The 24,347-nt window shown below is 47.7% G+C and overlaps 2 protein-coding genes across 9 annotated transcripts in view; one reads left to right on the top strand and one right to left on the bottom strand.

Annotated features, from left to right (window-relative positions):
- LOC101148708 (thyroglobulin) overlaps nt 1-24,347 on the bottom strand; it is a 218,394-nt gene that overhangs the window by 8,712 nt on the left and 185,335 nt on the right. For all 7 annotated transcript variants that reach the window (XM_063709519.1, XM_063709517.1, XM_063709516.1 and 4 more), the window contains 2 exons: nt 12,540-12,721; nt 9,426-9,533 (listed from right to left, as the gene is read on the bottom strand). In XM_063709519.1, the coding sequence (XP_063565589.1) occupies nt 9,426-9,533; nt 12,540-12,721 (290 nt within the window). The remainder of the gene's footprint in view (nt 1-9,425; nt 9,534-12,539; nt 12,722-24,347) is intronic.
- Nucleotides 23,248-24,347, top strand: part of SLA (Src like adaptor) — a 66,944-nt gene continuing 65,844 nt past the window's right edge. Inside the window, exon 1 of one of the 2 annotated variants that reach the window (XM_031014050.3) lies at nt 23,248-23,544. In XM_031014050.3, coding sequence (XP_030869910.1) covers nt 23,534-23,544 — 11 coding nt within the window. In that variant the 5' untranslated portion in view covers nt 23,248-23,533. The remainder of the gene's footprint in view (nt 23,545-24,347) is intronic. The other variant, XM_063709523.1, reaches the window with a different exon arrangement.

Below are 24,347 nucleotides of genomic sequence, written 5' to 3'. Positions count from 1 at the left end.
CCTCTGATCCTGCACCAAAAGAATGGCCAGGGGATGCAGATTTATGTGTTTAAAGTTAAAATAAAATATTTAAGGCATCACACCTATCTTACTCATTTTTCACAAGTTCTCTTCTTAATTGACTTTTCTGACTAACTGACCATCGCATTTGATAACAGGGTTGATATTCTACATTTTATTATTTTTTAAAAAGATAACTGATGTTTCAGTGAGCCATTCTGGATATGAATGAAAAGACCATTGTGCATTATATATATTTTCTTTAAAATCTGCAATGCCTTCTCATCACACTCAAATAAAATACTATCTCTCTGCTAGCCACAGCTTACAAACTCCTATGTGAACTACAAGACCCATTTTTTTCCCTCTGCACCTTCAACCACTCCCCTCCTCTTCAACAGGCTCCAATTCAAGTGCCACAATTCAAGTGTCCTAGCGCGCACTCAGCCTCATGATGAATTTCCATGGAAACTATGAACTCCACAGCTGGCCCATCCCCCAGGCATCTTAAGATGAGAGGCGTCCACGTCCTCTCTGAAGTGGCTACAGCTCCTCATGCAATGTCTGGTACCAGAAACCATTTCAGTTGTGGTTGCTTTCTTCCAAAGACCTGTTGATCTCCAAATTGGATTCTTCCAGCATAATACACGAAGCAGCATTAGTAATGCTCCAGTTCCCTGGCCTTCTTTATCCTCAAATATGCCAAGCCCTTTCCCACTTAGGGCCTTGGCCTTTGATGATCTTTCTTTTGGGATTTCCCACTTCTACATGAGGATCACACATCTTCTTATTTCTTGGTTCTCAGCTCAAATGTCACCTTTACACAAGGTTCTTTTCTTATTACTGACCACGGCACCCTAGTGGACCTCCTTCCTAGTGCTGTTATCCGAACATATGCTGCATATTGATGTGCGTATTGTCTATTCTTTACACACTATTCCTAGATACCCATCAGCCCCACCTGCAACTATAGTCTTTGTCCCAAGAAGGCAGCTCTTCTCTGCCTTGCAGGTTTCTCATTTCTAGGACCTGGAAGGGGATCTGCAGCATAGACGGCGTTAGGTAAATCTCTGTCAAATCAATGTTGAAGAAGATATATAGTGCAAACCCTATTATGTCAAGGAGTTGGAGTGATCAGTTTCAGAAAATGATTTATTTTCATCTACACTGGGAAATAATCCCACAGGATGTAGCCAGGCTGATGGATTCAGTTCAATAATCTATCCACTTCGTATTTTCTTTGGTTTGTTAATTCCAACAAACTCACCAAGACAGTCAACTAAAAAGATAATATTTTGAACCTGGAATGTGAAAAGCCTCTGGAATGCACAGTAGTGTCTAGAATGCAAGTGTAGTGGTGTACAAAATGCCTTGAGTCTAGAATTTAAAACTTTGTTTTCCAGGGTTGGGACAACTTATCAAGGAGGAACATTATTGCCTCTTTAGTCATTTTGAATGTTTTGTTTTTCTCTCTCAGAGCCTCAGTTTTCCTAAAAGGAAAATAACCCTAGCTACCTAACATTGAACATCTGCAATGAGCCAGATGTTTAATGTACATGATCTTGAATATTCACACTATGAAGTAGATATAGCTATACCTATTTTAAAGGTGAGGAAATTGAGGTAAAGGGATTTGTTTAAATGCAAACAGCTAATAAATGGTAGATATACGATTAAAACTCTAGTTGATTTAGTCTCAAAGGATGTGCTGTTTCACTAGATTGGGCTGCCTCTGCCAAAATGAAAGACCAGTCTAACATCCTCTATGGGGCGTGAGTAGATGTTTAATCCCAAGAGCCATACCCCAGCCCCCACTCTTCCATTCAAAGAAAAGTTAAATGTGGTCTTGTTGAAACATCTTCCACACCATCGGGAGGTAGGAATGACATCCCAGCACCCTGGAGGCCAAGGCCTTCAGAAGAAAGACCCAGATGCAGCACACAATTCAAGTGCCATAGCACACACTCAGTCTCATGATGAATTTCCATGGAAACCATGAACTCCACAGCTGGCCCAGCCCCCAGGCATTTTAAGATGACAGGCTTCCACGTCCTCTCTGAAGTGGCTACAGCTCCTCATGCAATGTCTGGTACCAGAAACCACTTCACTTGTGGTTGCTTTCTTCCAAGGACCTGTTGATTTCCAATTTGGATTCTTCCAGCATAATACACGAAGCAGCATTAGTAATGCTCACCTAATCAGTGTTCACTCTCTGCCAGGCAGTTAGGCCCATAGGCGAGGCTGTCTGTGTGCCTTGTCTTCTTTAATCCTGACACACTTCATAGTAAGCATAAGTGCTATTACTAGCTCCACTGCACAGATGAGAAAACCAACTCTTAAAGAGGCACATAGAAAGTGGCAGAGCCCTTGAAAGACAGGAAACAGCAGAGAACAAACCGGTGCTCTCTTCTACACTTGCTGGGGCCCAGAGCACAGACCAGGGCTGAGGGTGCAGTCCCCAAATCTGGCCACAGGGTCTGAGTCCTTTGTTCATGAGCAGCAGAGGACACAGATGGGGCTCTTCCTGGGAATGATACCTGGACCTTTAAAGGCCAGTGTGTCCTTTGAAAGGGGCTGTTTAGAGAGGAGGACATCACCGGTGAGTCAAAGAGATGGAAATACCAGAGACGGGCAGGGACGGAAGGATCCCAGCAGAATAAGCAGGTGGTGCCTTGAAAGGTACCTGGGCAAGTGACAGGAGGCATTAGAGAGAATGCCCAGGGCCTCAGACCCGGGAGAGACAGCAGGCCAGAGCCCCTCTGCATGTGAACCTGGAGGCCTGTTGGCCTTCCAGGTCAGCTTTGTCACAAAGAAGCACTGAAACCACCCCTCTGTTTCTCTGGCACACTCCATCTGCTTGAGGAGGTTCCAAGGGGCCAGGGACAGCATCTTGGCAGGGGACATCCTACCTTGATTCAGGGGCAGTGTCTGGGAGAGGGGTTGCTACTTCCTTTCAGGTACTGTTAGTAATAACTTCAGTTCTAATAGATTCCAGCAGTGGTTCTCAACCAGCAAGGATTGTGTCCCCAGGGAACACGTGACAATGTCTGGAGGCATCTGTGGTTGGCACAGCTTAGGGGGACTGGGGCTGCTGGCATCAGGTGGGTAGAAGGCAGAGGTGCTTCTAAACATCCTTCAGTGCACAGCACAGCCTCCCACAACAAAGGGTTATCCGGCCTCAAATGTCAACAGTGCCCAAGTTGAGAAGCCCTGGATTACAGGCCGCGCTGGAAATCCCACTTCCTAAAACAGAGGGCTCCAGAGACAGACCGTGGGAGAAACTGGCTCAAAGTTTCTTCAATGGGCAGAGATGAACAGGAGAAAGCTGGTGAGTTTTTTTCTCTCATCAGTAGCCTTGGAAATCAAAGCTGCCAGGTATTGTACACACAGATACACATACATGCCTACACTCACACGCAGAGACATTCACACAACCCAGATGCCGGCACTGAGCTAAACACCATGCAGGCAGTGTCCCCCAAACCCTCCCACAGCCCTATGGAACAGGACCTATTACTCTCTCCAGATGTAGGTGAGGCTACATGGAGGCTAAGAGAGGTTAAGTGACTTGCCCAAGGCCACACAGATAGTAAGTGGACTTGGCCATTGTAGGCACTCAATAGGGTTTAGGATAACGTTGGAGCAATTGAAAGAAAGCTGGAGAGAGGGCAGGGAACAGGGCATGGGTCCAGACTGCTACTCACTGGCTCAGGGATGGGGAATAATCTGCTCACATCCCTGGGCTTTTGTTTCTTTACATGTAAAATGAAGGAGCTAGACGGTCTCATCTTCTATATTCTATGATTCTTTGAATCTGAATCTGAAACTGGAACCTTCTTCTCACACTAGAGATTTTGATTTCCCTCTCTCCTCTCCATCTGTTATGCCTATTCTTTCCCCATAGAAGTTTGCCCTCAATTTCAGGAATGAAAATCTCATCTATAATCCAGGTGCACAGTAAGAAAACCACACTATTCTGTGATCAGTTTACAATAGTCTACAAGAAAGCAATAATTCATTGTATTTTTTTTCACTAGTTGTTGCCAGGAAAGCTAATATATGCTAACAGAAATGGAGGTACGAGACAGATGGCTGAAAATGTAACACACGTATATTTTAAGTATGTAGATTTGAGCCAGAAATAAAATGAGAGATGTGACAGCTCCAGGGCAGAGAGAGAGAGAGAGAAAGAGAGATGTCTTTTTGGGACAATAAGATAAACTTGCCAAAAATCAAATGAGTTAGTTTCTGTGAGTCATTCATTGATTCAATTATCTGCTACATAGATGGCACCATATGTGATGGTGATGGAGAGAGGAGACATCTACACAGGGGGTTGTCAAGAATGCATTCTGATGGCCAAGAAGAACAGAATACTCTTAGCACTATTTGCCTGTCTCTGTTTTATGCAAAATTAATGATCGTCACAACCTTTGAGATGCGTCCTATTATTATACCCATTTGCCAGATGAAGAAATTGAGTCACCAAAGAGGTTACATGACTTGCCTTAGGTCACTGAGCTGATAAGACTCAAGGATATGTTTTTCACCAAACTAGTAGATGCCAGCGTCTCTGCTTTTGACCAGGGCATTATTTTGCCTCCATAAGAATAGCAATACCGCTACTATAAAATGTTTCAGTGGATCTGCGTGTCTCTTTCCTCTAAAAATGATAGAACTGAGAACTAAACGATTTCTTTAGGTGACTGGGTCCAGTAGTTTTTCATACTTTCTAAACTGAATAACCTGGAAATGTTACTCAAAGCTCAGTCTGTGACATACGGAGAAAGGGGCTGGGAGGCTCAGACCTGCCCCCTCCTCAAAGAGGCTCAGGATCCACGCTGCCTAGAACCCAGTGAAGAATCGGTGCTTCAGACCTCTCCGGCCTCCCTACTCTCACTTCACGGGTGGCAAAACTGAGCCCCATAGAGCCTAAAAACTAAAGTAGAAAGGACTCATTCCTTACCATCTATCCTTCGGTATGATTTCCTGAGCACCTACTAAGTCTTCCTCTGTGCCAGGAGGGTCACTGGGCTCTGAGGTGCAGAGAGCCATGGAGCCACGGGAGGCAGTTATGAGGGCCTCTGCATGAACATGGCTTGGTTTCTTGGGAGGTTCCCTGGGTTGCCGCAGTGGAACCCTGTCTCTAGGGACATGAGGACACTACTCAGCAACAGAGAAACCCACACTGGCCATGGGAGTCTGAGGTTGTGATTCCACTCTGTTAGGATTGCTCCTCTGAGGACCACCCCAATCCAAGGTCCAAAATAGAGCACTTTGGGCCATTGCCATTCAAGAGCCTGCTTGACAGGCTCAGTTATTTTAGAGAAAGGCAGTGTTATGGGTTGAACTGTGTCTCCCTCAAAAAGATATGTTGGGGTCCTTACCCCTAGCACCCCAGAATGGGACCTTATTTAGAGATAGAATCTTTATAGAGGTCATCAAGTAAAACTGAGGTCATTCGTGTGGGCCCTAACCAATATGGGTGGTGGGGACCTTGGATCCAGAGGCTGACGTGCACGAAGAAAGACGACGTAAAGAAATACCGGACAAAGAACACAGATATCTATGAGCCAAGAATCGCCTTAGGCCACCAGGGGCTAAGAGAGAGGCCGGAACGCATCCTTCCCTAGCACCTACAGGGGGAGCATGCTCCTGTTGACAATTTGAATTCATCCTTGTGGCTTCCAGAACTTGAGACAATACATTTCTATTGCTCTAAGCTGCCCAGTTTTGGTGGCACTTTGTTACAGCAGCCTATGAAAGTAATCCAGGTAGGGCCCAAGCACTATTGATTCTGACAGCAATGATATGAATGCTTTCATTTTGTTTTGCTTTGATTGTTTTCACCCTCATGTAGAAGACTCATTTCTTTTTTATTTTGCCACTGTAAATTCTGGGGTCCAACGGTATGTGCATATTTGTAAGGCTTTTAATGAACTTGCTGTGAGAGAGTTACACCTTTCATTGTAATCTCTACCTTACATGTGAGGAAGGCAGAGAACCAGACAAAAGAGTCAGTGGACTGAGGGTGGATTCCTGAGAGCCTTGGCGAGGAGGACACTGCCAAGGCTGATTCTAGGAACATTTCCCATGCTGGGCCTCCCTCGCCGTGGGTGGCCATAGACCACTGGATTAGGAGGGCACCTTCATCTCCACCCAAACCACATGGCTCTTGTCATCATTCCTTCTCTCCCTCAATGCCTCCTTCCCAGAATCCTGGCCTGCCACTTATTTTCTTCTTACAACCTGGAGGCAGTTGCTTGAATCTGTAGGTCAGGCTGAAATTATAGTTCTAAGCAGAGAGACCGCGTGTTAGAGTGGAAAGAGTTCTGAGGCTCAGAGAAGCCGCGGGTGGGTTGCTGCTAACTAACCCGCTGCTTGTCCTCGAGGGAATCATGTTGAACTCCTTGAACCTCAGACTCTGCTATGCTCTGAATATTTACGTCCCTCCAGAATTCACAGGCGGAAATGGAATCCCCAGTGTGTTTGTATTAAGAGATAGGGCCTTTGGGGAGTAACTAGGTCATGAGGGTGGAGCCTTATGAATGGAGTTAGTGCTCTCATAAAAGAGGCCTTAGGGAAAATGTTTGTCCCCTTTGCCATGAGAGAATGCAGAAAGAAGGTGCCACCTGTGAAGCAGTCAGCGAGCTCCCTACTAGACACCAAATCTTCCCATGCCTTGATCTTGGACTTCCAGCCTCCAGAACTGTGAGCAATAAGTTTACGTTGTTTATAAATTATCCAGGCTAAGATATATTTACTATGGCAGGCTGAATAGACTGAGACACACTTCATATCTGTAAAACAGAGGTAACCATTTCAACCCTGCAGAGCTCACAAGGATTCTGGACATTTTTTTGTGGCGTGCTATAAAAACAGAAGAGTCTGTTTGGAGAAAGCAGATGAATAATGGGTGCTCCGGGGAAATGAGAACACTTTGGGGACTGCATGAGTTTCCTGCAGCTGCTGTAGCAAATCACCATAAACTTACTGGTTTAAAACCATTGAAACTTTTTTCTCTCATAGTTCTGAAGGCCAGAAGCCCAAAACCAGTTTGAGCCAAAACCAAGGTGACAGCAGGGCCACACTCCCTCCCCGTGCTCTCCGAGTTTCTGGCTGCTACTGGCATTCCTTCCCTGTGGCCACATCACTCCAGTCTCTGTGATCACATTGCCTTCTGTCTTCTGTAGACAGCACTTCTCCCTCTGGCTCTCACCTATAAGGATACTTAAGATTGCACTCAGGGACCTCACGGGATAATCCAGGATTATCTCCCCACGCCAAGATCCTTAACTAAATCACAACTGCCCAGGTTCTGTTTCCTTATAAGGTAATGTTCCAGGTTCCAGGGATTGGGTCCTGATATCTTTCAGGGGCCACTATTCAGCTAAGGTATTTTACTATGACAGCTCGAATAGACTGTGAGACACACTTCCTCTGTAAAACAGAGGTGGCCATTTCAACCCTGAAAAATTGGGCTCTGAACTTTTTTTGTGGAGTGCTATAAAACTGCAAGAGTCAGGGCCAGGTGCAGTGGCTCATGCCTGTAATCCCAGCACTCTGAGAAGCCGAGGCAGGTCGATCACTTGAGGTCAAGAATTCGAGACCAGCCTGGCCAACATGGTGAAACCCCATTTCTAGTAAAAATATGAAAATTAGCTGGGAATCATGGCGCATGCCTGTAATCCCAGCTACTGGGGAGGCTGAGGCGGGAGAATTGCTTGAATCTGGGAGGTGGAGGTTGCAGTGAGCCAAGATTGCACCACTGGACTGCAGCTTGGGCAACAGAGGGAGACCCCGTCAAAAAAAAAAAAAAAAAAAAAGAATCTGTTTGGGGGAAGCAGGTAACTAATGAGTGCTTAGGAGAAATGAGAACGCCCTTTCTTTCCCGTAGTGGCAGTGAGGTCACCTGGAGAGCATTATTGGGGAATGGGAGGAAGGTGGCCAAATCACTGGCCATGTCAATTATAGGGCAGGTAATAAAGTAGTCCCTGGTGAAAGGAGGACATGGGAAGGAGTCTATCTTGAGGTGGCCATTATTCAGCCTACTTTAGGGGCGTTGCTAATTGTAAAGATAAATGATGCATGTTTATAAGAGTTCCCTTGCCTTGCTAAGTAACACAGGGTAAAGCCATGTTATGGGTTGGACAACTTATGGTCCAGGTACTGTCAATGCCAACCCTAAGAGGAAAAACTTTAGTCTTATTTTGTAGGTAAGGATATTGAAGATCAGAGAGACAAAGAAAACTACCTATAATGGCACAGCGGGTATATGGTGTGGCTGGACCCCCACCTCTAAAGCTGCAGTCCTTTCACCCAGCTCCCTGTTGCCCATAAAATAGACCATGGATGTGAGTGATGAATGTTCTTGACCCCAGATGGCAGGCCTTGCTCCTATTCTTATATAAAGTAAAACAATAATGCTCTTGCATCTTTTGGAGACATGTGTTCCCTGATGATCTGTTACCTGTGAATGCTTATTGGAGGCTGAGCACAAGGACACCACTACTGTCTTCCCTCTAGAGGAGTAGATTGTCTTGCAAAAGGCACCTCACTGTGATCTGATGTGGTTTAATGCACGAAGTCACTGCCTCAGTGGGAAGGGTTCTGGGGTTTTCCCACATGGATGAATGGCTCAGAACTGTAAGCTCATGGGGCAGTAGAACAGATAGCCCCATAGTCCTCCATTCAAAGCGCCGGTCATCCAAGTCCCCAGCTACCCTCTTTGCATTGTTCTTTCACTCTGAAGCTGAGATCACGTGCGTCCCTGTCACTTAGTCTCTCTGCTTCCTTTGTTCAGCTATTGGAGCTATGAAACCCAAATCTTTCTTTTCTTCTTCTTTTCAAAATATTTTCCTCAGCTTCTGGGAAACTCAAGGCTAAATTCTATGCTCATTGCTTGGCCCTTCCTTTATGGTTGGTTTCCTTTCACTTGCACCTTATTTCTCTTTCTTATTTTGATGACTTCATTGCACCTGATACTTTATTCTAAGGGAGCTGGAACCTATTCTGGAAGTAAGAATGATATATAAATCAAGCATGAATACAACTTTCATTTGGCTGAAAAAAAAAGCCTTTTTATACTTTGGAAAGTCAATGTCTTAAGCTAGTGCTCAGTCTCTGGAGGAATCAATATAGAGAGTAAATGAAGAAGCCTCCTCTCTCAAGTCAAATTAATCAATTAATAACTAACATTGCAGTTCTAAAGTGTGTCATCATCATTTGCAAAGCCTTTCACACCATTTTTTTTTTAACTTTCCCCGCCTGCAAGACAGTGAGATGAAGTGGCTACTACAATTATTTCTATTTCTCAGATGAGGAAACTGAGGCTTAGAGGGGTTAAGTGGTGTGTCCCATGTCATCGAACTGGGACTTATCATTCGGTTTTACCTTCCTTTCTCTGCTTCCCTGCAGCGTCTTACCTGCCATGGCCGTAGCTTTCAGGAACATGGTACATGAAGACGTTTCCTCGGGCCCTCTTTGCCCAGGCACTGGCCATGTCGATTATAGGGCAGATGATAAAGTAGTCCCTGGCGAAAGGAGAACATGGGGGGAGTCTGGTTAAACATGGCTCTATGGGCCATGGTGCCTGGAAAGGGCTTCTCCCAGCAAGGGGCCCCCTGGGCCCCCAACCCACCCCTGCCAGGCCTACAAGAACACCTTCTTCCCATTCCCCAGCAATGCTCTCCAAGTGCCTCCACTGCCACATTGATGGGAGAGCCAGGGTATGGTAGGTACACAGTTCCCTCTGGCAGGTGGTGGGCTCGAAAACTGGCTTCCATGCTGATGTATTTTAGGCATCAAAAAACCTGTGAAATAAACATCTTCCCAGGACATCAATTTCACTTAAAGACATGGAAGCAAAACATTTTATAGTAACGTAAACGCAATATACAGTGGAGTTAAATACAATATACTGTGGAATGGAACATAAAATCATTGTGCATTTTAAAAGACGTCAGAGCCCGCAAAGATAGCTCAAGCATGTGGTACCCTTAGCTCAGCCCAGGGGCTCTCAGCAGGGGAGATTTTGCCACCCCATCTCTACCTCCCCTAGAGAACCCTTTGGCAATGCTTGGAGACATTCCTGGTTGTCACAACTGGGAACAGAAAGGGTTGTACTGGCATCTAGTGTGTGGGGGTCAGGATGCTGCTGAACATCCTACAGTGGAAAAGGGAGCCACATAAGAAAGAAAGATCCAGTCCAAAATGTCCAGATGAGTAAGCCGAGAAATCTCCCTAAGTTATATATTTGCTCTGCCTTTGAGGGTAGCATGAATCGATTTCAGAAGCAGCAGCTTACAAGAGTGGGGCCCTGCGTGTGCTGACGCACAGGCTATGTGCTTAGAGAGGCGGCCCCAGCCAGGCCACGAGTCAGACAGACCCTGGCTGACCCTGGGCCCACCAGGTTTTCAATCCCATCTGCATTGCAGAGTAAAGGTGAGATACTCAGCAGTTCTTTTATCTCCTTGAATCTCTGTCTTCCCAGCTGAGAAGTGGGGCCAAAGGTCCCTACCTGGAAGAGGTTTTGTAATGCCCAAGTTTAATAACACTCATGGGAGTCCCTCAGCAAAAGGGGTGCCCGTCTTCCTTTCCTGGTCATTGGGATAAAAGCCTTTGGTGAGTCTGCTGGGTGCTTGAGTCTTCCCAGGTGAGGCTCTGAAGTTGGGTGGGGCACTGTGGGCATCTTGAGGGCAGATGAAGCCAACTGAGTTTCCTCCCATGCACCCTGAGGCATTGTGAGCAGGACAGGGACAGGATCAAACCTATGGGAAGCATCACGCACTGGCAGGCCTCGGGTGGGACACTGCCCAGGAAACTGCCAAGGAGATGGGGCCAGGGCCTGAGTCTGTGCCAGAGAGAAGGAAGGCCTGAGCTAAGGTTGAGCTGGAGTCCGTCTTCTGAGTGAGGCCTCACTTGGTGATATTGCCGTCCCTCAGTCTCAGCTCTCACCCCAGCACGCAGGTTGTCCTTAAGGTCAGATAAGGCAAAATTAAGGCAAGAACCTAGGTTTTTTGATCTCTAGCCCTGAGCTCTCTCTGCAATGTGATCTATCTAGCCCAGTCCTGACTTGATTATAAGCCTCTCAGGGTCAGGGACTGGACATCTGAGAGTTCTTATGGTCCAGCCCAGGGCAAGGCCTCCCAAAATAGCTGTTGGCTGTTTAATCTAAAGTGGAGATCTCCACTAGAGGGAAAATTAAAGCCTTTTAGTCCGCAAGATCCAAGTGGGTGGTACAGTTTTATTCTGAGCCAGTGACCCTCCAGTTGGAAACCACAGGCTCCTGAGTGGAGAGACCAAGCAGGGCAGTGGGTCTCTAACACCTTCCAGCCCATCCCTTCCCAACAGGCTCCAGTTTACCAAAGGATGCTGAGCCTTGACATTGGCTCTGTCCCCAGGGACAACAAGCAAATGGGCCTCCCAGAAGGAGAGAGAAAAGGAGGCACAGAATGTAAAAAGCACTCGCATCCCACCCATTCTTCCCACTGGGACTGGAGAGCCCTCAGAAAACCAAGATGCGTCGCCTGAGGGGACTCAAAGGTGACCTGAGAGCTGCAGTCCCCACTGTGGTCTCATCCTAAGGAGCTCAGAAGGAAGAAAGGACTGGAGCCCTGGTTATTTTCTTGTTTCTATTCAAAAATCATTTCTTGTGCATCTGCTGTGCATTTCTGTAAAAGTTCTCAGCCTCAGTGAGCTCATGCAGTACTAGGAGAGGGAGGCAGGTCTGTCCCGACAACCCCTGGGGCCGGGGGCGTGCTGCAAGAGAGGGACCCTGGGGACAGCAGGGCCTGGGGGCTGCAGCCTTTAGCCATCTTGGGGTGGGGGTTTGGCAGCCTTCCCCCAGTGAGAGAAGCTTGAGCTTGAATGGGGACAAGGCATGTAAGCAGTGGATACAAGAAACAGCGGGCCCCAGAGAGAGGGCGCAGGGCTGTCAGAGCTTGGGCTGTTCCTATGTGGGGAGTGGTATCAGCCACAAAACCTCCCCGCCTCCAGGCCTCTGCTTCCCACGTGCCGGGTGAGCCTGGGCTGCAGGGTGGAATCAGCTGAGGGAGCTTTGAAAAATGCTGCCCCACTATGGGCCCTGTGTGTCACCTACCCTTTAAATGCACTCACGTGTGCCTGATGGGCAGCCAAGACTGGGGGCACTGGGCTCAGTGAATGCAAGGCCAGGAGCGTGGAAGGTTGTCCTGAGCATTTGCTGAGCGGCTGCTTCAGGTGGAGCGTGCACCAGGCATTTCTGGCAAGTGCTTCGTCTCTGCCCTCCGACAGCTCCCTCATGGCCCAGGAAGAGCCAGAGTCACCCCTCATTTCTCTCATTGGCTTGGGGTTTCCTGGCAGCAGGGTCCACCCTACATGTCCTCCAGGGCTTCCCCTCAGCAGGGACACTCCCCACGCTGTAGGCTGAATGAATGATGCAGAGGAAACCTCAAGCACAAAGCCACGTGCCTTTATTTCTCATTCATGACCTGAACATCAACTGAGTCCGCTCCAAAACATAGCAGTAGGAATCTGCACCCTCCTGCAGCTTAGCTTACCGGGTGGCATTCTCCAGAGCCCGGGAGAAGGAGGCATAGTCGTCCGTGGAGTGCTCCAGAGAGTAATACCATGTAGCAGCAGCCTCGACGCGGGCATCTGAGTCCTCGCCACCCAGAGAATTCTGCAGTGCCTGGTAAAAGGCTGTTTTGCTACTGGTCCGGCCTTGACTTTCCTCAAATTGCTAGAAAAAAAAAAAAAAAGATATGAAATTCCTCAGTTGGATTCTGAAAGGTCCAAGTCAGTGTCCCTCAAACCCTTGCTCTAGAATTTTCTCTCTGGGAAGCAGTGGGGCATGGCATTAAACACAAGTGGAAGCCAGACTGTCTGAGTTCGAATCCCAGTTCTGCCTCCTTCTAGCTGTGTGTCCTTAAGCAAATGGCTATCCCTCTCTGTGCCTGCCTTCCCCATCTGAAAATGGGAGTGCCTGCCACATAGGATTATGGCAAGTAGTTACAATGGTACCTGGCACTTAATAAGTGCTCTGTTAAGGTTAACCATTGTTGCAGTCTGAGAACAGGTCAAACCCCCGAGTTTCACTTGCTTTCCCGGGCTCCTTGCTCAGCCAACTCATGAGTAACTGTGGTCTGGTCATGTTAGGAGAGCTAAATTCAGTTTCATTCATGGACTCAGTCACTCATCATATGAATGCTTCATGCACACTTTCATACAGATAGTTACGCTTCACCAGGGCCAGCAGTGCCCCAGGCTTGGAGAAACAGCCACAAACATGCCGATCAAGCTCCCTGTCTCTTGGGGCTCACGTTCTAGTGGCAGAGGTGGAAAATGAGCAAATAAATGTATGGTATATCAGGGAACAGGTGCTACAAAGAAATATAAGGCCATATACGAAGGATATGGAATGCTGGGGCTGGGGCTATTTTATATAGGATGGCCAGGAAAGGCACGCAGTTCTCTGGGGTATGTGTGTCCAGATGGGAGCAACTTTTTCTATTTTCTTTTCTCTGTCTTTCTCTTTCCTTCCTTCATGCTTCCCCTTTTCTCTCCCTTCCCTCACCTTCTCTTCCCCTCCCCTTCTCTCCCCTTCTCTCTCCTTCTCTCTCTATTTCTCTCTGAAATTCCCCCCTCTCTCTGTTCCTTCCTTGTTCTGGTGTTGCTGCTGTCTGCACTGTGGGAGTCTGGGGCCATTCACTGCCTTCCCCCAGGACCCAGTTTCCTCCTTTCTGAAGACAATGGGCAGGGGAAAGTCTGGGATGCAGCCCCTGGTGTGAGGCCCAGCCTCCTGGGCCCCAGCACAGTCCTGTGCTATGTGTTTACATATTTCTAGGACCTTATGTAAACGGTGCAACGTGCTTATCAGCACACTCTGGTGTGTTTAAATTGCTTCTCCAAACATTTACAAGCACACAGGACCTGTGATCAGGATTCCATCAATGTGATTAGAATTCCATCAATGAGCAATCCCTCCTGGGTAAGCACAGTCCCTCCTGGGTGGGAACAGCCCCTCCTGGGTGGGCACAGCCACTCCTGGGTGAACACAGCCACTCCTGGGTGAACACAGCCACTCTTGGGTGGGAACAGCCTCTCCTGGGTGGGAACAGCCCCTCCTGGGTGAACGTAGCCACTCCTGGGTGAACACAGCCCCTTCTGGTGGGATGGCTGACTCTCCACCCGGCTGAACGAGAAGCCAGGCTGAACCATCCTGTGGACTAACTGATCCTTCAGGATGACCGAAGCCAGGAGGGCATGCAAAGAGGGCTTCGTTCTCATTCTATCAATAACACTTTGATTATTGGAAAAAAAAGTCTGGAGCAAATATGAAATTGGGAGATCTGAATGGTGAATCTGTGAATATTCATCATATCAGCGACTTTTAAATATTTTGACCATGATCATGTAAGAAAGTTATTTTATATGTAACAGAACACACATGGACATACACAGACACAGACCTGAAATAGCACTCACGAATAATGTTCACACTCCATACTCTTACCATCTACAACGCATCTGAGAGTTTCCATTCTATTCTACCCTAGTCTAGTCTAGTCTGTTCAAAAAATACTCACCTACAATCTATTATGTGGACTCTACAACCTGCTAATAGTTTAGGGAAAAAACTGCATTATATTCTCTGTCCTTTTCTGCCTGGAATATTTCATTACAAAAATGGTATTAGTAACCCACTGGCACCCCTCTTACTATTTCTAAATTTTGTGCTAAACATTTCACACATATGTTTCGAGGAAGCATCAAAATAACAAGGTGAATTGGGCATGATGTTATCCCATTTTACAAACCATAATTCTGAGGCTGAGAGAACCTGCCTAGCTTGTTTAGGGTTACACAGACAGGATGCATGAGGTGAGATTTAACCCCAGGTCTTACTGCTGGTAAGAGACAGGCTCGTTCCCCCAGTTATAACTTAAGCAGGACCCCACATCAGAGCTGTGGACACTGGGACCTCGGCCCATGGAAGGATGGGTGGTTTTTGTCCACGAAGTCCCTGGCCCAGAGCAGTGAAAAGAGCATTGAGTTTGGAGTCAAAACTTAGGGTTCAAGTGCTAACTGCCAAATTTGGGGGGATCTTGGAAAATATATTTTTTCCTCTCTCTGAGCCAGACATCTTCCAAATGTGAATGTATTGTGTGTATTCATATGGGCCCTGTTTTTGTCTCCTGTGAAGACGAAGTGAACAAAGCAGTCGCCTGCTAAGGATCCCACTCCTAGTCGTGGCTGGTTGTTCGTGGGTGCGGGCTAAGAAGAGCCAGGAAGTCTCAGTGCAAGGTGCAATGGCCTGGAGCTGGCAACCCAGATTTGGGTTCCAGCTCTTGCATTTCCCAGCTGTGTGGCTTTGGGCAAGTCACTTAGCCTCTCTAATCCTCAGGCTCCTCATAGGCAAAATGGAGTTAAGAAAATCTATTTCACAGCGCTGTTTTGAGAATTAGAAATAACGTTTTGAAGCACCTCGCTCAAAGTCTGGCATACGCCCTTAATCAAAGAGACCTACTTGTATCCATCATGGGTTTAATTGGTTTCAATTAGAAAACTGAAGCATGAACACAGGGCCCCAAACCGCTTTATTAGATGAAGAAAGCATTTTAAAAATGCTATGTGTATCTATCTTCAAGGAAGAAGGCTCTCTTGCTTTTATTTCTATTCTAATTCCTTCATACAAATAATATGAATATTTGAAAAACTGTGCAAGAAAATATAATAGTTCGTTCCAGTGGCTGTCTCAATGCTGCAGCCTGTTTGCTCAGCTCTGAGCTGTGAACAAGAAGATTGGGCGATGAGTGAAGGCAGGTGGGGCAGGCAGAAGGTGCCAAATTCGAGGGCCAAGTACTGCTCACAGATGCTTTATAAAGAAGGAATCCATGATGCCCCCACCTCAGATATTGGGTGGGTCTAATGCCCCGGGCTGGAGCGGAAGTGGGGAGAACTCAGTTCTGGGAGCCCAGGAGGGTACAAGGACAAGGGTGCAGTGGCACTAAAGTGGGTTCTCCCCAGGCTGCTTTGCTACATGGGAGGCATAATCTGCCTTCAAATCTTAACATGAGGGAGCTATACTGAGGTCTGGGCACCAGGATCTCCAAGTCCCAGCACCCGCTATCTGGCAATCACTGTACAAACTTGAGAGAGTGGCTTTCTCTCTCTGGGCACCATTTTCTCATACATAACATGAGGGGGTCATAGTGAGAGCCCTAGCCAAGATACCAATGCCTCCTGGGCTGCAGAGGAGTAAAACAAGTTCATAAACTGTCTCCTCCCTGTGCAATGCCATTTGCTGGAACTTAGAGGAGACTGCCAAGGGGTGAGAATGATGCTGCCTGAGTCATGTCGGCAAAGGGAGTAGCCGAGGTCAGCACAAGTGCCACGCACCAAGCACCCATTGCGTGTCAGATGCTGTGCTGGGCCCCTGGTGCACCCTCTTCTCATTTGCTCCCGTAACCATCCTGAGGGGGTGGACAAGGAAACTGGCTCAGAGAGGCCAAGTGCTGTCTTACACAGCTGAGTAAGTCACACAGGTGGGGAACAAACCCAGCTGTGCTTTGCCCTTGCCACCCAGACAAGCTGCCACTTGGCCTTCAATTTCTGTGACTCCTGAGAACTAGGCTGCTGAAATATTACCAAAATGCCCAGGCCATGTGAGGAGTGCCGTTTCCTCAACACCAAATGTTCTCTCCTACTTTTAAGCCTTTGCGCCTGCTGTTCCTCCTGCCTAAACACCTTTCCCTACCTAGTTTGCCTGGATAACAGCTATTGAACTAGACACATGCTTTTTAATCCAATAAGCGTTAAAGTAGACTGAAATCTTGATAAAATACAGATTCTGACTCAGCAGGTCCAGAGTGGAGCCCAGGAACGTGCATTTTAACAAGCTCCCAGGTGATGCTGATGCCGTTGGCCTGGGAACTTCACAGTCAGCAATAAGATTATCATAGAAAATCCAGGTTTTGCTCAGGGCTCACCTCCTCCAGGAAACAGGACAGATAATGGTTGAAAGGTCAGGCTCTAGAGATAATGGTTGAAAGAGCAGAACTACCTTGTAGTTCCAGGACCCCGAGTAAATTGCTGCCTCTCTCTGTAGCTCTGTTTCCTTCTTTATACAAGGTGGATAATGAAAAATGTCTATTGCATGAATTATTAACAGATCCCAATGAAACATGCATTAAAAGTGTTTAGCACAGTGCTTGGCACATGGTCAACAAACTTGAGTGATGATTATTAACCTGTCCCAGGCTAAACCAGGGGCCCCCATGGCCCTCAGGACCCAGGTGCTGTGATGTTAGTTTATTTGCCTATTGTTCCAGAGTACTACATGGCAAAGGGGGCAGGGATTGTGTCCATAGCCCCAGTGCTCAGTATGGTGACAGGCATGTCATAGGTAAATATGCATTGAATGAACGACCTCTGTAGAGATAATACAGGTTAGAGGCTGAAAGTGGGATGCTAAAGTCAAACCTCTTGGGTTTCAAATCCCAGAGTTGGAAAGGTCTGGGCTTGGAGGGTAACTGTGCGACTTCTTAGCTGTATGAACTTGGGAAAGTTATATAATCGCTCTATGTCTATTTCCTCATCTGTAAAATGGGCACAACAAATTACCCTCATCATATGAAGTTAGATGAGATGAAACCTACAAAGTGCTTAGCACTGTGTCTATTGTCGTTGTTGTTAGATATTTGTAGACTCAGCCTTGAGCCCAATTCAGACAGGCCAGGGAAAGTCCATGTCTTAGAGAGAGAGGCCTGAGCAGAGCTTTGTCCCCACTGAGCTTGAGCCCAAACACTTGGAACCCCTTTTCCAAACCCCTGCTACATAAAGGAGTGGTCCCCAGGCCGGGCGTGGTGGCTCACACCTGTAATCCCAGCACTTTGGGAGGCCGAGGCAGGCAGATCACAAGGTCAGGAGATCAAGACCATCCTGGTTAACACAGTGAAACCCCGTCTCTACTAAAAATACGAAAAAAAAAAAAAAATAGCCAGGTGTGGTGGCACACACCTGTAGTCCCAGCTACTTGGGAGGCTGAGGCGGGAGAATGGCGTGAACCTGGCAGACACAGCTTGCAGTGAGCCACGATCACACCACTGCACTCCAGCCTGGGTGACAGTGAGACTCTGTCTCAAAAAAAAAAAAAAAAGAAAGAAAAGAAAAGAAAAAGGACTGGCCCCAATCATGGATGGAGCCTCCTTCATGGGTTCTGCGGAAACTCCTTCTAAGATGAGCTTTTAGGAGTGCTAGGACACCAAGCCCTGGGCATTGCAAAAATAAGTCTCTCTTGCATAAAATGATCTAGAACAGCTTCACAGCCAGGTAGCTGGAGAGATGAGGCCCAGTTTATGCTCCCATGAGACTGAGATTAGAGTTCCACATTTTATGGGGATCTAACACACTAATTGGGTGCAGCCTTGATGACTGGTCTATATTTTGGAGATGACCCAAAAGTTGTCTCCCAAATAGTGGGAGATAAATTCCCAAGCCCCACTGGGGTGCAAGGGAATGTGAAGGGGCACATTTTCAGCAAGACCTGGGACACACATTCCTTCATGATTGGCGAGGCCCCGAGCACAGATGCCATTGCCAGTTTAATTAGAGAGTCAGCAGGCGGGAGTGGGGGCCACTGTGTGACTGCATGTGCTGACTTCCACAAGCTGTAATTACAGGCGGGGTCTGCCTTAGACAGTAGATTTGTTACAGGCAGGAATTACACAAAGGGCTGTCATGAACTGGCCACTCCTTGGTGTGTGCTTTTAAAGGACTGCCATTAACACATCCTAATGAAAAGTAAGAGCCCTTGGAAACACCCAGGGACTGAGCAGGGCCTCAACATCAACCTGAATGTCTCAGAGCCCAGTGGATTGAATGTGAAATTTGGCATTTGAGAGACTCAGGTTCAAATCTAGCTCTATTCTGTGGCCTCAGAAGATTCACCTCCAATGAACAAATGTGTTCAGTGGATATGCCTGTCTGTGCCTTCATTTCGGGTCAATAAAATGGGGTTGATGTTAGAACGAAATGCATTAATGATTATAAAGAGGCTGACACATGGGAGACAATAAATATGACTTCTCTCTTCCTTCTAGTTAGTAAATGATTAAAAAGAAAATCAGCAAGGCAGGTGAGAAATGCCCTTTAGCTCACGCCGAGTGGTGTCTGAGAGACACGATGAGAACACATGGCTGCAGGCCCTTGCTGTTGATCCTACCGTCCCTTCAACAACTATGCTCGGAGTGCCTGAGTATGCCAGGAGCAGCTCGAGGCATTTGGGACACATCAGCGAACAATCGGGCTGTTCTCTGCCTGCATGGGGCTTCTAGTTCTGTGAGACAGGCTGACAATATACAGCACATCTATGTGATATGGACTGTCCTGGGGCGATAAGGAACAAGATTTCATGCATAGAACAGGAGCGGTGAGGGTCCCAGTTGTACCCTGGGGAGCTGGGTTAGGCAGCATGGAGGATGGTTGAGCCCAGACTAGAGAGGGTGGGGTTCAGACATGTGGACAGCTGGGTGAGGGGGAGCAGCGAGGTCCACGGGGTCAGTGGAGTGATGAGGGCAGAGGAGCAGGGGAGAAGCCAGAAAGAACAGTGGGCTGGGTGGCTGGGAGAGCCTCACCCTACCTTTTGCTTTTTTGCTTCAGGCGGGACCTGGGAGAAGGGCTTCCCCATCCTGGTTTGCAAATGTGACCTGCCAGAGAGCAGGGAGCACAGAGCAGGCCAGGCCGGGTGTCCTTGCATTGGCCCCAGGCACTGCAGAGCCTCAGTAAGGAGCCGACTGGCCCCTCAGCGCTGCTTCCCCCTGGCCCTGCCTCCCGCTGCAAACCCCAAGGCCAGCGCACTCTGCAGGCCACACTGCCCTCTCCTCAGGGAATGGCCCTTCCTCCTCTTGGACTGAGGGCCCTCCTTCTCTCTGAGGCTCAGTCTTTGCTGCCCACAGCCCTGGAGCCCCTCGCTGGGCAAACCTCCCCCACTGGCTCTTTCGGACCTTCAGTGTGCAGCTCTCCATAAGTCCCACCCCCACCTAGAGCTAAAGTGCCTGCCTGGCAGTCCGCAACAGGAGGGTCTCCTCCATCTGCTTCATCCAGGTGCTCTCAGCTAGATGTGCACTCCAAGAGCATGTCTACATGGTGGGCTCCAACTGTCCTATAGCCTCTTTACCATATGGCCATCTGGCTACCCCAACCTCCATCAAGGTCACTGATAACCTTGCAGAGGTCCACCAGCAGATGCCCCATCCCCCACCTCTCCATCTCCTCCTCCCAGTCAGCTCTGCCTCAGGCTAATTTCTGGAACCCCGTTCTGCTGTCTCTGACTACTCTTGAAAGCCAAGGCTCCCAGCTGCCACGCTGTCCCCTTTTCCTCCCATTCTGTCCACGAATGCTTGTGGGGTGGGGCCATTTCCTCTCCTTGCTTCAAGAATGACCTATTAAGCTAATGATTCCCAAATCTCTCTCCAGCTTGAACCTCACACCTTCATATAAATGCCTCACATCACCTGGAAATCTCTCAGGCCCCTCAAACTCAACCTAGGCACAATTTAACTTCGTCATCCGTATGTGTTCTTCCTCACCTCTAGAACCTTCTTCCCCTGCTATTTCCCTATCCTTAGTGACTAAGACCAGCCCTCAATTACCTGATTAAAACACAGGTATTTCCTGATTGCTCCTAAAATCATTCCCCTCTTCCCCTACATTTTGCTGTAGCCTGTGCCTACGATCTTCCTCCTGAGTGGCACCTGCCCCCACCTCTGGTCCACCCCTACTGCTGTCCTAGTTCACAGCACATCTCCTCTACCACACTGGGGCAGAAGCAGAGATGCTGCTCTTGGCAGGGGCTTAGGGGAGGAATGCTTTGTACACAGACAGCCTGTAGTCAATTTTTGCTCATTGATAATGCTCCAATTTTTGAAAAACGGTTGTAACATCACAGGTTGGGGAAGAAGGAGACACAGAGCAGAATCCCCACCAGAAAAGTAGGGAGCCTACCAGAGTTCACCTGCTTCTTGCAAGATTATATGAATGAATGAGTGAATGAATACACAAATGCTCCAGAATTCTCTAGAGCTCTGAGGTAGATGGAGACACAACACTCCTTTGTTCATTAGAGGGACATGAATTGAAGACCAACCTAGTAGGAACTGAGGATTCCAAATGGACATGACACAATTCCTGTCATGGAGCAGAACTTGGTGAAGTCAGTGGGGTCAGCTGGTGAATGAGCAAAGTGCTCTGTGAATCCTGGGTGGCCATTTGCATCCAGTGGAGAGCATCACTCAGTGGAGACAGGGTGGGTTTGGGAAGCAATGTGACCATGTCCTCACTTCCCCTCTTCCCCCAGCCTATTCCAATCAGCCTTTCCTTCCTGTTACTCCACTGAAATGGCCCTCATCAAGGTCTCCCATGACCTACAAGAGCCCAATCTCTGCCCTCATCTCTCTTGACTCTGTGACATTTGACTTTTGCTTCCTTTTGGAAATGCTTTCTTTTCTTGGCTTTTGTGATACCGCATTTTCTTGGTTTTCTTCCAAAGCTGTATCTACAGCCCTGACCTCTCTACTGAATTCCCAACTCATATAGTCAGCTGCCAATGCAAGATATATCCCAAATCTGATCATTTTTTACTGTGACCATGTCTGCAACCCTAATTTAAGTTACTAGCTCAACCCCTGGATTTCCACAATAGAGCCCAATCTGATCTCTACTTCCTGGGTCACACATCTCCTTAGTCAATTTTCCATATAGCTGCCAGAAGTGTTCCTTTTTAAAACAGTGAATCAATATAATCACCTTCTATTATTAGCTTGAAACATTCCAGTAACTGCCCACTGCAAGGAAAATAAAGTCACTTTTCTGATGGCCTGCAAGATCTCATAACTGGTCTTCTTCATCCCTCTGACTTCCTCTCCTCCCAGTCCCTCCACTGGCCACTGGATCTCCTAGCACTGACCTCCCTGTGACCCCCAAACAGCCAGGACCACTCCTGCCCCAGGGCCTTTGCACCCACTCTGTACCTCAATCCCCATCGCTGGCTCCCCATTGCTCAGGCCTCAGTCCAGAAGTCACCTCCTCCGAAAAGACTTCTCTGACTGCCCCTAAAGTAATTGCCCCATTCCATCGCCTCCTCTGCAATGGCCCCACTTCAGTGTTCTTCAGGGCATTTCTAAGACCTGAAATTCTTTATTTACTTACATCATCTGTGTCCTTTCATGAGAACATGAACTCTCTGAGTCAGAAGCTTTATCTGTTTAGGTTACAACTGTTCCCTCTAAAGCCTAGAGAGAGTCCAGTGCACAGAAGCCTCTGAATAATCTATGTTGGAGAGATGCTGCATGGGTTAATGCTTGAATGACTCCTGACTTCACTGCTCCTTATGGTGTTAAGGGACAAGGACTTACTTCTCCATCAAGCACAGCTTGCTCAGGGCCAAGGGCTCACTGCACTTTTAGGAACTCACAAAAGTATTTTCTTTCTAATTTCTTTTAAAATCAGAAGAAAAAATATAATAATAATGAAAATGTAATAATGAATCCAGCCTGGTTTACATTCATCTTTATAACAATGCAGTCATGAAATACAATATTTTAATATTTTGGGGGGGACAAGTCAATCCTTCTGATCCTCAGCTTTCTCTGAACCATAATCCCAGCTCACAGGGCCCCTGGGGAGAATTAGACAAGGTGACGTGTAAGCGTCAGCTGTGAGGGGTAATGTGGGGTTATAGCTCCAGGGTGGAGGGTTTACAGTGTGCAAGGGCATCCTAGAGCCATGAGACCTACAGGGCTCTCTGGGTGTTGGGAGATACCTCTTTCGCTTCTTATAACACTGCAAGAGAGACAGGGTGGCTCTCACTGTGTCCATTTGAAGGCTAAAGAAACTGCAGCTCAGACCAGTTCAGCAACTCTCCTACATCGTGTGGCTAAAGCTAAGAATTGTGACCCATTTTTCTGAATCCAGGTCCCCGCAATGCCCTGGGTTCAGACCCTAACACCCTCCCGTCCCTGAGTGCTGGGGATTTAAGGCAGCAGTGCCTCCTTTCAGGAAATCACACACACACTGGAAACTCCTGCATACTCCTCTTACTATAATCTGTCACCAAAGACTGGATATTCCTGTGCTGGGGCTCGTGCCAGCGCCTCGGGCTGCCAGGTGCTGCTTTCCAACTCCCACATGGGCTGCCCTCCCCCTACTGCTACCCACAGGGCCCCCACTCCACCTGCTCCCAGACGAGGCCAACTCCTGGCCAAGCTCAGGGGCACAGCAGAGGCGCTCTGTTTCTGATTTTTCTCGCCTTCCTTGGAGATGCCTGTGCTTGGAAGGGAAGGCAGAACATTGCATCTTGGAACAAATCTGCTTTTGATCATGCAAATGAATGCCTGGATAATGTAGGCAGACTGTCAATTTCACCAGTTAGAAAGAAAGAGAAAAGGGGGAGAAATTCCCCATGACAGCGACTGATGAAGAATTTCAATAGAAAGCTGCTACTTCAGAAAATAAGATCATTTGCCGCGAATGGAGAACATCTCAGGCAGCCCTGATGCTCCACCGGTAGGTTGCTAACTTTGCTGTCATTAGGACCCCCTGGGTGGGCCATAGGTGGCCTGGGGTGGTATGTGGGGGAGGGTCTTCAGAGGGACTTGATGGATCCTGTACCCACCCTCCGTCTTTGGTCTGAAGAAAATGGGTGGGTCTCTGCTGGTGGTGAGTAGCTCCAGGGGGCAGGACTTGGAGTAAGAGGCTCCACTCCTGTCCCTCCGTGACTTCCCTGGGAAGCTGCACTGCATGTGTTTGTGGACTGGGATCCAGCTGATACTTATGCAGCGTCGGCACAAGTAGAGAACATGCATTTGTGTTTACTACAATTTGGAAAATTGGTCTCAGGTCAGCTGAGGTGGTTCAGAGATTGGACGTTCTTTGTATTCCTGCTTTCTGTGTATAATTATCTGAAGAAGGGATAACAGCTTTGGACACTAATCTTAATATTAAAATTAAAAAATTAAGGGAAAAGAACGAACATTTATTGAAGCCAAACTATTTTCCAGATATTGTTGTGTATTTGAATTTTTGAACATCTTTATGAGGATATTTACTAATCATCTCCCAACTTCACAGATAGGGAAACTGAGGCTCAGACTCTGGGTAACTTGGATGCTCATGATTGCAATCCAAGGACACCCAGGACACTCTCCCTGCTCTGTTGACACATGACCAAGGGAGCGGGGTCCTGGTCAGTTCCTGGCCATTGTGTCACTCCAGCTGACAGTGCTGCTATGGGGCCCAATGGCACCTGATCCCCATCTCCTGAGGTCTTGGAATAGATGTCCACTCTCCATATAGTATGTATCAATGGT

Source organism: Gorilla gorilla, chromosome 7, assembly GCF_029281585.2.
Source record: "Gorilla gorilla gorilla isolate KB3781 chromosome 7, NHGRI_mGorGor1-v2.1_pri, whole genome shotgun sequence".
Classification (NCBI taxonomy): Eukaryota; Metazoa; Chordata; class Mammalia; order Primates; family Hominidae; genus Gorilla; species Gorilla gorilla.
Note: the sequence above shows the minus strand (reverse complement) of the source record. Positions and strands in the feature narration are given on the sequence as shown.